This window comes from Lampetra planeri, unplaced genomic scaffold (assembly GCF_965212315.1).
Source record: "Lampetra planeri unplaced genomic scaffold, kcLamPlan1.2.h2 scaffold_315, whole genome shotgun sequence".
NCBI classification, from domain to species: Eukaryota; Metazoa; Chordata; class Hyperoartia; order Petromyzontiformes; family Petromyzontidae; genus Lampetra; species Lampetra planeri.
The window spans coordinates 24997-43721 of record NW_027615139.1 but is presented as its reverse complement, the minus strand read 5'-3'; the positions used below and the strand labels follow the sequence as shown (position 1 = coordinate 43721).

Genomic DNA, 18725 nt, shown 5'->3' with positions numbered 1-18725 from the left:
GTCACTTCCTGCGGCGCCGGGGTCTGATATCACTTCCTGCGGTGCCGGGGTCTGTGATGTCACTTCCTGCGGCACCGGAGTCTGATGTCACTTCCTGCGGCGGAGGGATCTGCGACGTCACTTCCTGCGGCGAAGGCAGCGATGTCACTTCCTGCGGCGCCGGGGTCTGTGATGTCACTTCCTGCGGCGCCGGTGTCTGTGATGTCACTTCCTGCGGCGGCGGAGTCTGCGACGTCACTTCCTGTGGCGGCGAAGTCTGCGACGTCACTTCCTGTGGCGGCGAAGGCAGTGACGTCACTTCCTGCGGCGGCAGGAGCTGCGACGTCACTTCCTGTGGCACTTGGGTCTGCGACGTCACTTCCTGTGGCACTGGGGTCCGTGACATCATTTCCTGTGGCGGCGAACGCAGCGACGTCACTTCCTGCAGCGGCAGGAGCTGCGACGTCACTTCCTGTGGCACTTGGGTCCACGACGTCATTTCCTGCGGCGACGGGATGGGCGACGTCACTTCCTGTGGTGGCGAAGGCAGCGACGTCACTTCCTGCGGCGGCGGGGTCTGTGATGTCACTTCCTGCGGCGGCGGGGTCTGTGATGTCACTTCCTGCGGCGGGCCGCACTGAGCGACGTCACTTCCTGTGATGTCACCGACTCGACTCGTTGGCTCGCAGCCGTCGTTGAAAAGCACTTTGACTATTTAAACCCCCGCCAGTCACACCACCACCACCACCATCGCCACCACCACCACCATCACCACCACCACCGTCACCACCACCACAACCACCATCATCGCCACCACCATCGCCACCACCACCATCGCCACCACCACCACCATCGCCATCACCACCACCACAGCCTTCACCTCACGTGTGCCTTAAATCTCGTGCCGTGCGAACCGGGAATCTCCGTGCGTGACTCCCTTCGATCGGGATCAGTTCCGCTGAGAGAGACCCGGGGTAGAGAGACCCGGGGGTAGCAGCAGCAGCGTCAGGGTCGGGGTGGAACCCACGACCTCCTGTGGACCTGGCGAGGTAGTTAACATCTCACTATGGGGAGAGAGAGAGACAGAGAGAGAGAGACAGACAGAGACACAGAGAGAGAGACAGAGAGAGGCACAGACACAGAGAGACACAGAGAGACACAGAGAGACACAGAGAGAGACAGAGAGACAGACAGAGAGACACAGGGACACAGAGAGAGACACAGAGAGAGAGACAGAGAGAGACACAGAGAGAGAGGGTGGAGGAGGTTCTAGGGGTCTCTCACTGCCTGCTGCACTCTTCACTACCACCACCACCACCACAACCACTACCACCACTACCACCATCACCACAACCACCAACATCACCACTACGGTGGCATTGTGAGTGTCTGAGAGTGAGTGTCAGTGGTAGTGAGTGAGTGTGTCGGTGAGTGAGAGAGTCGGTGTCTTAGTGAGTGTGAGTGAGTGTCAGTGGTAGTGAGTGAGTGTGTCGGTGAGTGAGAGAGTGAGTGTCTTAGTGAGTGTGAGTGACTGTCTGTGTGAGAGTGAGTGAGTGAGTGTCTGTGTGAGAGAGTGAGAGAGTGAGTGTCTGTGTGAGAGTGAGTGTCAGTGGTAGTTAGTGAGTGTGTCGGTGAGTGAGAGAGTGAGTGTCTTAGTGAGTGTGAGTGACTGTCTGTGTGAGAGTGAGTGAGTGTCTGTGTGAGAGAGTGAGAGAGTGAGTGTCTGTGTGAGAGTGAGTGAGAGAGTGAGTGTGTGTGTGAGACACAGCTGACACAGCTGATACAGCTTGTGCTGTCTGGCATCCCCTCCCGTGCCTTGTATCTGACGCAGCCGAGGAAATCTGCTGTTAGACATCTGCCGTGTATGATGACAGCCGGCAGTTGCTGTTCGCTAACAGCAGCCGTGTCTGATACAGCCGACACTGCTGCTGCTGTTAGCTGGTGCTGCCCTGTCTGATACGGCAGACTGACGCAGTTGCTGTATGCTGGTGCCGCTGTCTGACACAGCTGTCGCAGCTGCTGCTGTTAGCAGCGTCACTTGTGGCTGACTCGGCTGCTGTTAGCTGCTGTGTCTGACACAGCTGACTCAGCTGCTGCTGCTGCTGTGTCTGACACAGCTGACTCAGCTGCTGTTCACTAACAGCTGCCGTGTCTGATACAGCCGACACTGCTGCTGCTGCTAGCTGGTGCTGCCGTGTCTGATACGGCAGACTGACACAGCTAACACAGTTACTGTTAGCTGCTGTGTCTGATACAGCTGACTCAGCTGCTGCTGCTGCTGCTGATGTGCCTTGTACAGCTGACTCTGCTGCTGCTGCTGCTGATGTGCCTGACACAGCTGACACAGCTGGCTCTGAGTGATGTTCCCAATGTATCTGCCTTTTTGAACGTCGCCCGCTGTGCCTTACAGCCGACACGTGGCCTCCCGGCTGCAGCTCACAGCTGCTGCCGGCTGTGTGGGCATTGTAACTGCTGCAAGCTGCTGCTGCAAGCTGCTGCTGCAAGCTGCTTTATATTGGTGTGTGTGTTGCCGCTGCTGCATCGGCTGTGTGTGTATAGTTCTCCAACGAGAGATGGCGCACAACACAAGCAGCTGTTTGTACAGCTGGTGCACAACACAAGCAGCTGTTTGTACAGCTGGTGCACAACACAAGCAGCTGTTTGTACAGCTGCGCAGTGTCTCCTCCTGCTGCTGCTGCAGCGGAAAACACTCCTGCTGCTGCTGGTGGCTATGTCGCTGAAACACTCCTCCTGTTGCTGTTGTTCCTGCTGCTGCTGGTGGCTATGTAGCTGAAACACTCCTCCTGTTGCTGTTGGCTGTGTAGTTGATTCACTTTCTGTTGCTGCGGTTGGCTGTGGAGCTGATTCACTTTCCGCTGCCGCTGTTGGCGCTGTTGCTGCTGTTGGCTGTGTCGTATGATTCACTTCCTCCTGCTGCTGTTGGCTGTGTTGTTGATTCACTTTCCGCTGCTGTTGTTGTTGCTGTTGGCTGTGTAGCTGATTCACTTCTGCTGTTGCTGGCTGTGTAGCTGATTCACTTTCTGTTGCTGCTGCTGTTGCTGGCTGTGTAGCTGATTCACTTTCTGCTGCTGCTGCTGTTGTTGGCTGTGTCGTCTGATTCACTTCCCGCTGTTGTTGTTGGCTGTGTAGCTGATTTACTGCTGCTGTTGTTGGCTGTGTAGCTGATTCACTTTCTGTTGTTGTTGGCTATGTAGCTGATTCACTTTCTGCTGCTGCTGTTGGCGCTGTTGCTGCTGTTGTTGTTGGCTGTGTAGCTGATTCACTTTCTGCTGCTGCTGTTGGCTATGTAGCTGATTCACTTTCTGCTGCTGCTGTTGATGTGTCGCTGATTCACTTCCTGCTGCGGAAGCTGCTGCTGCCGCCGCTGCTACGGAAGCCCCCGGACAGCGATGATGTTGCCGCTCCCTCCCGAGCTGCGTGTCACGTCGACTGCCGCGAGATGTGACGGCTTGTGGTGCCAGCCAGCGGTGTCTTGAATAATAAGCTGTAGCCCACCCCTCCTACCCACCCACCCGCCTACCCACCCTCCCTCCCACCCACCCTCCCTCCCTCCCTCCCTCCCACCTACCCACTCTCCGACCCACCCTCCGACCCACCCTCCGACCCACCCTCCGACCCACCCTCCGACCCACCCTCCTACCCACCCGCCTACCCACCCACCCTCCCACCCACTGACCCACCCTCCCACCCACCGACCCACCCTCCCACCCTCCCACCCACCCTCCTACCCACCCACCTACCCACCCTCCTACCCACCCACCTACCCACCCACCTACCCTCCGACCCACCCACCCACCTACCCACCCACCCACCTACCCACCCTCCGACCCACCCTCTGACCCACCCACCTACCCACCCACCTACCCACCCACCCACCTACCCACCCACCTACCCACCCACCTACCCACCCTCCTACTCACTCTGCCACCCGCCCACCCACCCTCCCACCTACCCTCCCACCCACCTACCCACCTACCCACCCTCCCACCCACCTACCCACCCTCCCACCCACCTACCCACCCTACCCACCCACCCACCTACCCACCCGCCTACCCACCCACCTACCCACCCTCCCACCCACCCACCTACCTACCCTCCTACCTACCCTCCCACCTACCCACCCTCCCACCTACCCACCCACCCTCCGACCCACCCTCCCACCCACCCTCCTACCACCCCTCCCACCCACCCGCCTACCCACCCGCCTACCCACCCGCCTACCCACCCACCCGCCTACCCACCCGCCTACCCACCCACCCGCCTACCCACCCACCTACCTACCCACCCTCCTACCCACCCGCCTACCCACCCACCTACCCACTGTCGATGATTGTCCAAGTAAAAGTGATCTCGGTTCACTTCGCCGACTCCCGCGTGTTTTTTTTCCACAGCGGATGGACGCGGCCTCGGCCAACGTTGGAACGTGGAGTTGCCACCGGGGAAAACCGGCGGGTGCCCGGTAGCTGGAGGAGGCTATGGGGGCAGCGATTTCCACATTCAGTGTATCAGCAGCAGCAGCATAGACTCCAATGTTAAAGTGTCTACCCATAGACTCCAATGTTAAAGTCTCTACCCATAGACTCCAATGTTAAAGTCTCCCATAGACTTCAATGTTAAAGTGTCTACCCATAGACTCCAATGTTAAAGTGTCTACCCATAGACTTCAATGTTATAGTGTCTACCCATAGACTCCAATGTTAAAGTCTCCCATAGACTTCAATGTTAAAGTCTCCTATAGACTTCAATGTTAAAGTCTCCCATAGACTTCAATGTTAAAGTGTCTACCCATAGACTCCAATGTTAAAGTGTCTACCCATAGACTTCAATGTTATAGTGTCTACCCATAGACTTCAATGTTAAAGTCTCCCATAGACTTCAATGTTAAAGTGTCTACCCATAGACTCCAATGTTAAAGTGTCTACCCATAGACTTCAATGTTATAGTGTCTACCCATAGACTCCAATGTTAAAGTCTCCCATAGACTTCAATGTTAAAGTCTCCTATATACTTAAATGTTAAAGTGTCTACCCATAGACTCCTATGTTAAAGGCTCCTTTAGACTTCAATGTTAAAGTTTCTACCCATAGACTCCAATGTTAAAGTGTCTACCCATAGACTCCAATGTTAAAGTGTCTACCCATAGACTCCAATGTTAAAGTGTCTACCCATAGACTTCAATGTTAAAGGCTCCCATAGACTTCAATGTTAAAGGCTCCCATAGACTTCAATGTTAAAGGCTCCCATAGACTTCAATGTTAAAGTCTCCCATAGACTCCAATGTAAAAGTCTCTACCCATAGACTCCAATGTTAAAGTAGTGGAGTACTAAGGTAGTGTAGTACTATAGTAGTATAGTATGAATCCTTGCAGTCACGAAAACTTCAAATCTAGAAAGTTTGCTATTTACAGATACGAGTGGATTTAACGCGAACTCTCCGTTACCACGGCAACGTCGCATCACTCACGCCCCGCCCACCCACGCAGCTAAGCCAATCAAATCGTTCTCCTTACGTAAGATGGCGGCGGAGAGTTTTCTCAACGGCCGATAAAAAATATACTAATTATGTTTAATTTTTTTTCACTCTAGACACCACATAGCAGAGGTGTGGACTCGAGTCATGTGACTTGGACTCGAGTCAGACTCGAGTCATGAATTTGATGACTTGCGACTCGACTTGGACTTGCATAACAATGACTTTGTCCCACCTCTGCCACATAGAGATACAATTCGAGAATCTTTGCCGTTTTAAAACTTAAAATTAAAGTTTGCTATTTACAGGAACTCCTCGCCACCTCGGATAGAGCCGATTTAACACGAACTCGCCGTTACCACGGCAACGTCACATCACTCACGCCCCGCCCACCCACGTAGCTAAGCCAATCAAATCGTTCTCCTTCCCTTACGTAAGATGGCGGCGAAGAGTCTTCTCAACGGCCGATTAAAAAAATACAAATTCTAATAATGTTTATTTTTTTTTATCTCTCTCGAGACACCACAGAGAGATACAATTAATTGGAGAATCTTGCGCGAATTAAACTATTTTTTCTAAGTTTTATATTTGTAGTGGGTTCGAATTAAGTGCACACACACACACAGCTTGGAGGCAACACTATTGATTAAACGGTAAGTAACATAACACTGTACTTGAGGTGGTGACCGCCTTCCTCAACTCACTAATCACTCTGGAACACGACACAGACTGGACCAGGCAGGCAACGACCCGGGACTTGAGGACCGATGATGTCGTCTTCATGTCGGAGTTCAACAGCCTCGATCTGCGTTCACTCCCCGCTTATATCCGCCCAGGCCACGCCTCCCTTCCCCCACCTCACGTGACCCCCAGGCCACGCCTCCCTGCCCAGGCCACGCCTCCCTTCTCCCACCTCACGTGACCCCCCAGGCCACGCCTCCCTTCACAGGCCACGCCTCCCTTCCCCCACCTCACGTGACCCCCCAGGCCACGCCTCCCTGCCCAGGCCACGCCTCCCTTCTCCCACCTCACGTGACCCCCCAGGCCACGCCTCCCTGCCCAGGCCACGCCTCCCTTCTCCCACCTCACGTGACCCCCCCCAGACCACGCCTCCCTTCACATGCCACGCCTCCCTTCCCCCACCTCACGTGACTCCTCAGGCCACGCCTCCCTTCACAGGCCACGCCTCCCTTCACAGGCCACGCCTCCCTTCCCCCACCTCACGTGACCCCCCAGGCCACGCCTCCCTTCCCCCACCTCACGTGACCCCCCAGGCCACGCCTCCCTTTCCCCACCTCACGTGACCCCCCAGGCACCCCCTTGGGGCCCCCAGCCCTCGTACGGGCCGACACAGTAGTGACGTCATATGTCACTACATATTTATAGGCACCTGCCCTCACCACCTCGGTCAACAAAAACCCACCGTTGTCAGGGCAACGTCGCCACACTCACGCCCCGCCCACCAACACAGCTCAGCCAATCAAATCGGTTCCCCTCCCTACGTAAGATGGCGGCGCGAGATTCGTCAAAGGCCGCTTCGATAAAATAATTATAATAATCGGTGGTACAATCTTCAATTTTCGTCATTTTATTTCTATCTCGCGAGCACTGAGAGAGATACAATAAATTCGAGAAGCTTTCGCGTATTAAATTTTTTTTTTTAGTTTTAAAAGTACAGGCAGCTTACCCTCACCACCTCAGGTACGGTCAACACAAACTCGCCGTTGCCACGGTAACGTCGCCACACTCGCCCCGCCCACCCAGACGGCTAAGCCAATCAAATCGTTTCCCGATCCCAACGTAAGATGGCGGCCCGAGATTATTAAACGGCCGTTTTAACCAAAATTATATTAACCGTTATTTTTTAAAAACCTCTCTCTCTCTCAGTAGACTTCACTGACAGAGATACAATTAATTCGAGAAGCTTTCGCGTATTAAAACATTTTTTTTAGTTTATAAAGTACAGGTCCTCATCACCTCAGGCACGGTCAACACAAACTCGCCGTTGCCACGGCAACGAGCAGAGGAGGCTACTCGCTTCGCTGTGAAGGTAACATTTTTAATCTTAAAACTTTAATTTTTTAAACTGTGAACAAAGGTTCAAATCACTTTCGTTCACTTTTGCCGCCTATTTTGTCGCTTGTACTTTGATCGTTGTGGGTGACGGTTTTAAGAGTCGACTTTTTGTTACTTTCGCGGCAAAAATAACCAAATGTATAAACGTGGCATAGGGTTCAATGTTAATCACTGGGGGTCATCACCTCACAGGGTTCAGTGTAAATCACTGAGGCTCACAGAGCCAGACTAAGGCTCCCACAGGGTTCAATGTTAATCACTGAGACTCACAGAGCCAGACTAAGGCTCCCACAGGGTTCAGTGTTAATCACTGAGGCTCAGAGAGCCAGACTAAGGCTCCCACAGGGTTCAATGTTAATCACTGAGACTCACAGAGCCAGACTAAGGCTCCCACAGGGTTCAGTGTTAATCACTGGGACTCACAGAGCCAGACTAAGGCTCCCACAGGGTTCGTTGTTAATCACTGGGACTCACAGAGCCAGACTAAGGCTCCCACAGGGTTCGGTGTTAATCAGTGGGACTCACAGAGCCAGACTAAGGCTCCCACAGGGTTCAGTGTTAATCAGTGAGACTCACAGAGCCAGACTAAGGCTCCCACAGGGTTCGGTGTTAATCACTGGGACTCACAGAGCCAGACTAAGGCTCCCACAGGGTTCAGTGTTAATCACTGGGACTCACAGAGCCAGACTAAGGCTCCCACAGGGTTCGGTGTTAATCACTGGGGGCTCACAGAGCCAGACTAAGGCTCCCACAGGGTTCAGTGTTAATCAGTGAGACTCACAGAGCCAGACTAAGGCTCCCACAGGGTTCAGTGTTAATCACTGAGACTCACAGATCCAGATTAAGGCTCCCACATGGTTCAGTGTTAATCACTGAGACTCACAGAGCCAGACTACATAATGCTGTGAACCCGGTGACCTAAGTTCAATTCCCAGCCACAGCTAATATCAGTCTTGTCCTGGGCCTCCCTTACAGCCCTGCTAGAGGCTACCTGGGGGAGCTTTATATGTGTGTGCATCATAGGTGGTGCTGCACTTGCCCCTACAGCCCTGCTAGAGGCTACCTGGGGGAGCTTTGTCTGTGTGTGCATCATAGGTGGTGCTGCACTTGCCCCTACAGCCCTGCTAGAGGCTACCTGGGGGAGCTTTGCGTCATGCTGGGACTGTTGGTGAGCCGCCCTCTGTGGGGGCCCCCCCCCCACCCAGAGCCCTGCGAGGGGGGCCCGGCCACGGAGGGGCCCCCCGTGACCTCCGGCTGCCTGCAGATCTCCAGCGTCATGTGAGACCCCCCCCTCATCCCCCTACCCCACCTCATCATCCCCCCCATCCCTATCTCATCTCCCCCCTCATCCCCCAACCCCCCACTCCCTCATCACCCTACCACCCCCCCTCATCCCCTACCCCCCCTTACCCCCCCCACCCCCCTACATCAACATCAACATGGTGATGATGATGGTGATGATGATGATTATGATGCTGATGATGCTACTGATGATGCTGATGCTGATGATGCTACTGATGATGATGATGCTGATGATGATGCTGATGATGCTACTGATGATGATGCTACTGATGATGATGATGCTGATGATGCTACTGATAATGATGCTGATGATGATGCTGCTACTGATGATGATGATGATACTGATGATGATGATAATGATTCTGCTACTGATGATGCTAATGATGATGATGCTATTGATGATGATGCTGCTACTGATGATGATGCTGCTGATGATGATGATTCTGCCGCTCCAGAGAGGCTGAGGCAGAGGTGATGTGTTGCCGGTTCAGCCCCGATGGCTCACTGGTGGCAATGGGCCTGGCTAACGGCACCATCAAGGTAACCACCACCGTGTCAGCCTGGCACACAGGAGGGCGTGGGTTCAATCGCAGACCCTGATCATCACCACGGTGGCTATGAGATGTTAACTACCTCGCCTGGTCTACAGGAGGTCTGTGTCTCCCTCATCATCATCACGGTGGCTACGAGATGTTGACTACCTCGCCGGGTGTACAGGAGCTCTGTGTCTCTCTCATCATCATCACGGTGGCTATGAGATTTTGACTATCTCGCCTGGTCTACAGGAGGTCTGTGTCTCTCTCTCATCATCATCACGGTGGCTATGAGATGTTAACCACCTCGCCCGGTCTACAGGAGGTCTGTGTCTCTCTCTCATCATCATCACGGTGGCTAGGAAATGTTAACTACTTCGCCTGGTCTACAGGAGGTCTGCATCTCTCCCCGTGGTGGTCGCTGCGTGGAGGCTAAACAGAAGCTGCTTGGGTATGCGGTGGTTGGGCATGTGGGCTACATGTCCCAGCCAACGCAGCCTTGCCTGCCGGAGGAGTTCACCGATGGGACTGTGTCCAGATCTTTCAAGGATTTGTGAGCTCCTCACACAATCCAGCCTGCAGGTTAAACCCAGGATGGATCGTAGGCAGGCCAGCCTAAATGTTTCTAACCGGTGAAGATGCTCCATTAGGGGGTTCCACGTTTCACAAGCGTAGAGAAGGGAGGGAATTACCGTGGCCGAGAAGACCCGAAGCTTCGTGCGGAGCGACAGACTAGGTAGCTTCCACACAACGTTACGCAACCGATGAAAAGATATTGCCGCTCGACTGATTCGGAGTGAGACCTCTGCTGTTAAACTGGAGCCGGTCATAAGCACACTGCCCAGGTATGGGAAACTCTCCACTCTCTCCACAACTGCCCCATCACCGATTGGGAGTTGTGGGGGGTGGAGTGTCCGATGGTACAAAATACCCAGGCAGGTGCTTAGTTTTGGTGGGGCTGATGGTAAGGCCCCACCTCTTAGTGGCACGCTCCAGTTTCAGCAGCAGCGTCTCCAACTCCTCCTCTCAGTGAGCAGCAATCACCAGATCATCGGCATACATAACGTGGTTGACCAATAGGGAGCCAGAGACAAACATAAACACACATACACACACACAGACACATACACACAGACACATACACACACACAGACACACACACAGACACACAGACATACACACTAATACACCAACAACAACAACCACCATTCGCCACTAAGTGGAGGTGATGTCACCACGACGCTTGTGCCAAGCCATGTGCACCTTGAGGCCACGTGAAGTGTCAAACGCCCGCTGGCAGGAGGTCACGGGGCCACGGGTCGACATACACACACACACAGACATCCATAGATACATAGACACACACAGACACACACACACATGATGATGCATGGTGATGTTGATGGTGATGGATGATGATGTTGATGATGGATGATGATGATGGATGTTGATGATGATGGATGATGATGATGTTGATGGATGATGATGATGATGGATGTTGATGGATGATGTTGATGATGATGGTGATGATGGTGGATGATGATGATGGATGTTGATGATGGTGATGATGGTGGATGTTGATGATGGATGTTGATGATGATGGATGATGATGATGTTGATGGATGATGATGATGGATGTTGATGGATGATGTTGATGTTGATGATGGTGGATGATGATGATGGATGTTGATGATGATGGTGATGATGGTGGATGATGATGATGGATGTTGATGGATGATGTTGATGATGATGGTGATGATGGTGGATGATGATGATGGATGTTGATGATGGTGATGATGGTGGATGATGATGGATGTTGATGATGGTGATGATGGTGGATGATGATGGATGTTGATGATGATGGATGATGATGTTGATGGATGATGATGATGATGGATGTTGATGGATGATGTTGATGTTGATGATGGTGGATGATGATGATGGATGTTGATGATGATGATGGTGATGATGGTGGATGATGATGATGATGGATGTTGATGATGATGATGGATGTTGATGATGATGGATGATGATGATGTTGATGGATGATGATGATGGATGTTGATGGATGATGTTGATGATGGTGGATGATGATGATGGATGTTGATGATGATGATGGTGATGATGGTGGATGATGATGATGGATGTTGATGATGATGGATGATGTTGATGATGATGGATGATGATGATGTTGATGGATGTTGATGATGATGATGGTGATGATGGTGGATGATGATGATGGATGTTGATGATGGTGGATGATGATGATGGATGTTGATGATGATGGATGATGTTGATGATGGTGGATGCGTTTCTCGTGGTTGTCTGGCAGATCCACGAGCTGCGTGGATGGACGTGCGTCCACGTGCTGAGAGACGCGGACACGCTGAGACACGGAGACACGCGGGGACACGCCGAGACACGGAGACACGCTGAGACACCGAGACACGCGCTGAGACACGGCGTGCCCGTCACCTCGCTCGTCTTTCTGCCGCAGACGGATACCGAGAGAGACATCCGCCTCGTAGCCACGTGTACGCAGATACACACGGAGACACGCGGAGACACGCGGGGAGACACACGGAGAGACACACACAGAGACACAGAGTGACACAGAGTGACACACAGAGACCCACAGAGACACGGAGACACACAGAGACACACAGAGACACACACTGAGACACACACAGAGACACAGTGACACACAGAGACCCACAGAGACACACAGAGACACAGAGACACACAGAGACACGCAGAGACACACAGAGACACACAGAGACCCACAGAAACACACAGACACACAGAGACACACAGACACACACAGAGACACACTGAGACACACAGAGACACACTGAGACACACAGAGACACACAGATACACACAGAGACTCACAGAGACACACAGACACACACAGAGACACACTGAGACACACAGAGACACACAGAGACACACACATAGACACACAGACACACACAGACACACACAGAGACACACAGACACACACAGAGACACACAGAGACTCACAGAGACTCACAGAGACACACACAGACACACACAGAGGCTCACAGAGACCCACAGACACACTGAGACACACACAGACCCACAGAGACACACTGAGACTCACAGAGACACACGGGAAGACGTGTGTCTCAGTGTATGTGACCTCATATCCCCGTGTCCATGACCCTGTCGGCCATGTCCCTGTGTGTCCCTGTGTGTCCCCGTGTGTCTCTGTGTGTCCCCGTGTGTCCTGTGTGTCCTTGTGTGTCCCCGCGTGTCCCAGTGTGTCCTGTGTGTCTCTGTGTGTCCCCGTGTGTCCTGTGTGTCCCTGTGTGTCCCCGCGTGTCCCCGTGTGTCCTGTGTGTCTCTGTGTGTCCCCGTGTGTCCTGTGTGTCCCCGTGTGTCCCTGTGTCCCCCCGTGTGTCCCGTGTGTCCCGTGTGTCCCCGTGTGTCCCCGTGTGTCCCCCGTGTGTCCCAGTGTGTCCCTGTGTGTCCCGTGTGTTCCCGTGTGTGTCCCCCCCCCCCCCCCCACAGACGCGAGTGGGCGCGTGTCCCTGTGGGCCGTGTCCCTGCGCTGGGCCTGCCCGCTGGCGCGTGAGGCCACCCACACGCTGTGCGCCGCCGCCTCCCCGTCCGGCGCGTGGGTCGCCACCGGCGGCGGTGACGGGGCGCTGCGCATCTACGACGTGAAGACGCGCTCGCTCGCACTCACCTGCTCGCCCAGGTGAGGCGGTGAGTGGGTCACCCACACTCACCTGCTCACACTCACCTGCTCGCCGTGTTGAGTCTGTGGTGCAGTGTTGAGTCTATGGTGCAGTGTTGAGTCTATGGGCAGTGTTGAGTCTATGGTGCAGTGTTGAGTCTATGGTGCAGTGTTGAGTCTATGGTGCAGTGTTGAGTCTATGGTGCAGTGTTGAGTCTATGGTGCAATGTTGAGTCTATGGTGCAGTGTTGAGTCTATGGTGCAATGTTGAGTCTATGGTGCAGTGCTGAGTCTACAGTGCAGTGTTGAGTCTATGGTGCAGTGTTGAGTCTGTGGTGCAGTGTTGAGTCTATGGGGTAGTGTTGAGTCTATGGTTCAATGTTGAGTCTATGATGCAGTGCTGAGTCTACGGTGCAGTGTTGAGTCTATGGTGCAGTGTTGAGTCTATGGGGTAGTGTTGAGTCTATGGTTCAATGTTGAGTCTATGGTGCAGTGCTGAGTCTATGGTGCAGTGTTGAGTCTGTGGTGCAGTGTTGAGTCTGTGGTGCAGTGTTGAGTCTATGGTGCAGTGTTGAGTCTGTGGTGCAGTGTTGAGTCTGTGGTGCAGTGTTGAGTCTATGGGCAGTGTTGAGTATATGGTGCAGTGTTGAGTCTATGGGGCAGTGTTGAGTCTATGGTGCAGTGTTGAGTCTATGGTGCAGTGTTGAGTCTATGGTGCAGTGTTGAGTCTATGGGGCAGTGTTGAGTCTATGGTGCAGTGTTGAGTCTATGGTGCAGTGTTGAGTCTATGGTGCAGTGTTGAGTCTATGGTGCAGTGTTGAGTCTATGGTGCAGTGTTGAGTCTATGGTGCAGTGTTGAGTCTATGGTGCAGTGTTGAGTCTATGGTGCAGTGTTGAGTCTATGGTGCAGTGTTGAGTCTATGGGCAGTGTTGAGTCTATGGTGCAGTGCTGAGTCTATGGTGAATCTAGTCTAGTGCTAGTTAGTGCTAGTTATTGCTAGTTAGTGCTCAGTGCTGGTCTATGATGATGACGTCACTAATGACCGGTTGTGGTCCTCAGCGCTTCTTCCCACGTCATGGACGGCCACAGCTCACGAATCTTCGCGGTGCAGTGGCACCCAGAGTCTGAGAACTTCTTTCTGTCAGGCGGGTGGGACAACACCGTGCAGGTGGGTGAGTGGGTGGGTGAGTGAGTGAGTGGGTGAGTGGGTGGGTGGGTGAGTGGGTGGGTGGGTGAGTGGGTGAGTGGGTGGGTGGGTGAGTGAGTGAGTGAGTGGGTGAGTGAGTGAGTGGGTGAGTGAGTGAGTGAGTGGGTGGGTGAGTGGGTGGGTGGGTGAGTGGGTGGATGAGTGGGTGGGTGAATGGGTGGGTGAGTGAGTGGTTGTTGTGTAGTTTGTTGTTGTTGTGTAGTTTGTTGTTGTTCAACATACACACTACACACACTACCGATATACACTACACTATACACTACACTATATTACTATACACAACTAAACACTACACTACACACTACACTACACACTACACTATACACTACACTATACACAACTAAACACTACACTATACACTACACTATATTACTATACACTACTATACACTACACTACACACTACACTACACACTACACAGGCATGTACGTATCGTAGCTGTGTTGTTGTTGTTGTTGCTGCTCAGCGAATTTACCCTCCTCCTGTTTGTCTCGCCAGTTCTGGGACCGCAGAATGCCGCACTCAGTCAGGTACAGACCCCGTGAGAAACACACAACAACAACAACACAACAAATCAACAACACAACAACAACAAAACAACACCAACAAAATAACACAACAACAACACAACAACAACACAACAACAGCAACACAACAAAACACAACAACAACACAACAACAGCAACACAACAACAACACAACAACAACCGCCATTCGCCATTAAGTGGCGGTGACGTCACCACGACGCTTGTGCCAGGCCATGTGCACCTTGAGGCCACGTGAAGTGTTGAACGCCCGCTGGCAGGAGGTCACGGGGCAGACCCAGGTGCCACGGGTCGACTGACCGAAATGACCGAGATGACTGGCTGATGCACCACCTGTGCCCCCTACTGTGCCAACTTGCTGTGCTTTAGCCACCCGGCGCTCCGCTCGTTGTTGTGAGCGTCGCTCCTCCGCCCTCCGTTGTTGTTGGAGGGCGACTGCCTCCAACTGCCCAGTAGCGTCCTTCACGAGCCTCCTCCACTGAGGCCGATCTTGACACCGCTGGTACCAGTCATCGGCAAGTCCACTCAGCTCCACGTCCTCCTGTACCACATCACTCCATCTCTTCTCTAGCCCGTGCCGCGCCCGTTTAGCCCCCTCGATCGGGCCGAACAAAAGCTGTTTAGGCATGCGGTGGCTGGGCATGCGGGCTACATGACCCAGCCAACGCAGCCTTGCCTGCCGGAGGAGCTCACCTTCACGAGCCTCCTCCACAGAGGAGACGCTCACCCGGCGAGACGCTCACCCGGCGAGACGCTCACCCGGCGAGACGCTCACCCGGCGAGACGCTCACCCGGCGAGACGCTCACCCGGCGAGACGCTCACCCGGCGAGACGCTCACCCGGCGAGACGCTCACCCGGCGAGACGCTCACCCAGTGGAGTAAACATCGCCACTGGGGAGACAAAGGCGGCCGGGCGTGGTGCTGGCCACCCACCCCCTCTGTGTGTAGCCACAGTGCCGCTAGCCTTCATAGGTGCTGGCTAACAGCACTTGCCCCTGCAGCCCTGCTGGAGGCTACCTGGGGGAGCTTTGTCTGTGTGTGTACATCATATGTGGTGCTACTCGCAGCACTTGCCCCTACATCCTGCTAGAGGCTACCTGGGGGAGCTTTGTCTGTGTGTACATCATAGGTGGTGCTGCTACTAGCAGCACTTGCCCCTGCAGCCCTGCTAGAGGCTACCTGGGGGAGCTTTGTCTCTGTGTGTACATCATAGGTGGTGCTACTCGCCACTAGCAGCACTTGCCCCTGCAGCCCTGCTGGAGGCTACCTGGGGGAGCTTTGTCTCTGTGTGTGCATCATAGGTGGTGCAACTCGCTACTAGCAGCACTTGCCCCTGCAGCCCTGCTAGAGGCTACCTGGGGGAGCTTTGTCTCTGTGTGTACATCATAGGTGGTGCTACTCGCCACGAGCAGCACTTGCCCCTGCCCCCTTGCCACAGGTCTGCTGAGAGGCTACACGGGCCGCCTTTGTCTTTGCCAGGAGCCTGTACGGGCCCCACGTGTGTGGCGAGTCGCTCCACTTCGACTCGAGCGGCTCCCAGATCCTCAGCGGCTCCTGGAGGAAGAGGCAGGCGCTGCAGGTGAGCACACAGACACAGCTGCCCCAGGTAGCCTCAGCAGTGCTGCAGGGGCAAGGGCTGCTAGTGGCGAGTAGCACCGCCTATGATGCACACACAGACAAAGCTCCCCCAGGTAGCCTCAGCAGGGCTGCAGGGGCAAGTGCTGCTAGTAATAGGCCCCAGACGACCCCCCCTTAGGGCCCACCCCCCTCAGCCCCTCCCCACCCCCTCAGGGACCCCCCACCCCCCTCAGCCCCCCTCAGCCCCTCCCCCACCCCCCTCAGGGCCCCCCCCCCCCTCAGGGCCCCCCCTCTCAGTGCCCCCCCACCCCCTCAGCCCCCCCACCCCCTCAAGCCCCCCCCCCCTTTGCCCCCCCCCAGGTTTGGGACTCCGGCTCCGGGTCTCTCATCAGAGACATCCCCCCTGAGGCTGACGGGGAGCGCAGTTCGGTGAGTTGTGGTGGTGGTTGTTGTGGTGGTGGTTGTGGTGGTAATTGTGGTGGTGGTTGTGGTGGTAGTTGTGGTGGTAGTTGTGGTGGTTGTGGTGGTGTAGGTTGTTGTTGTAGTTGTGGTGGTGGTGTAGTTGTGGTTGTGGTGGTTGTAGTTGTGGTGGTGGTGTAGTTCTTGTATTAGTTGTTGTGGTAGTGGTGTAGGTGTTGTATTAGTTGTGGTGGTGGTTGTTGTTGTATTAGTTGTTGTGGTTGTGGTGGTTGTTCTAGGTGTACGCGTGCCGATGGTTGGGTGACGGCCTGGCGGTGTCTGGAGGCTGTGACCCAAACGCCTGCCGCGTCGTGCACACGCAGAGCAGCCTGATGGTGATGGGCACCAGCATCACCACCATCAACACCATCAACACCATCAACATCATCAACATCATCACCATCACCACCATCACCCACCAACACCACTATCACCACCATCATCACCACCAACACCACCATCATCACCATCATCACCACCATCACCAACATCACCACCAACATCACCAACATCATCAACACCACCAACACCATCACCACCAACATCATCACCACCATCAACACCATCACCAACACTATCATCATCACCTTCAACCACTACCACCATCCGTGCTCCTGATGCTGCTACTGATGATGATGTTGATGATGCTACTGATGATGCTGCTGATGATGCTAATGCTGCTACTGATGCTACTGCTGATGATGCTGATGTCGATGATGCTACTGATGATGATGCTACTACTGATGTTGCTACTGCTACTACTGATACTGCGACTGATGCTGCTACTGCTGCTACTGCTGCTGCTTCTGATACTGCTGCTACTGCTGCCCGCTGCAGACCACGGGGTCAGTGTCCGCCCTGCCAGGAGGCGTCTACTGCATCGACGTGACCTCCTCCTCCACCTCCTCCTCGACTCACCTCATCGCCGTCGCCTCCTCCACGAGCCTCTACCTCCTCACACACTCGCAGCAAGCCGCATAAGCCGCCCGGAGTCGTGGCCGCCGCCGTTAGCCCCACATCATCATCACCATCATCACCACCACCATCACTTAACATCATCACCACTTAACATCATCACCACCATCATCACTTAACATCATCACCACCACCATCATCATCAGTACAACCATCATCACCACCACCATCATCACTGTCATCACCACCATCATCATCATCACCACCACCACCACCATCATCACCACCATTATCACCACCACCACCACCATCATCATCAGTACCACCATCATCATCGCCATCACCATCATCATCACGGTGGCTATGAGATGTTGACTACCTCGCCTGGTCTACAGGAGGTCTGTGTCTCTCTCATCATCATCACGGTGGCTATGAGATTTTAACTACCTCGCCTGGACTACAGGAGGGTCTCTGTGGGTCTCTGTGTCTCTCTGTGGGTCTCTGAGTGTGGGTCTCTGTGGGTCTCTGAGTATGGGTCTCTATGAGTATGGGTCTCTGTGTCTCTCTGTGGGTCTCTATGGGTCTCTATGAGTATGGGTCTCTGTGGGTCTCTGTGGGTCTCTGAGTCTGTAATGTCCACGTGATGGTGATAATAAACACGAGTTTAGTTTTAGTGTGGGTCTCTGTGAGTCTGTATGAGTATGTGTCTCTGTGGGTCTGTGTGTGTCTCTGCGAGTATGGGTCTCTGTGTGTCTGTGTGTCTCTGCGTGTCTGTGTGGGTCTCTGTGGGTCTCTGTGTGACTGTGTGTCTCTGTGTGTCTCTGCGTGTCTCTGTGTGTGTGTGGGTCTCTGTGTGTCTCTGCGTGTCTCTGTGGGTCTCTGCGTGTCTCTGTGTGTCTCTGCGTCTGTGTGGGTCTCTGTGTGTCTCTGCGTGT

At 53.9% G+C, this 18725-nt stretch overlaps 1 protein-coding gene across 1 annotated transcript; it reads left to right on the top strand.

Annotated features, from left to right (window-relative positions):
• Positions 1 to 7528: 7528 nt before the first annotated feature.
• LOC144740851 (periodic tryptophan protein 2 homolog) lies at positions 7529 to 18463 on the top strand. The gene is made up of 10 exons (XM_078623561.1): positions 7529 to 8824; positions 9304 to 9388; positions 11714 to 11915; positions 12916 to 13105; positions 14145 to 14253; positions 14791 to 14822; positions 16318 to 16417; positions 16777 to 16845; positions 17115 to 17210; positions 17713 to 18463. Exons 1-10 carry the CDS (start codon positions 8553 to 8555, stop codon positions 17854 to 17856), a joined length of 1299 nt encoding a protein of 432 aa, XP_078479687.1. The 5' UTR covers positions 7529 to 8552; the 3' UTR covers positions 17857 to 18463.
• The last annotated feature ends 262 nt before the right edge of the window (positions 18464 to 18725 follow it).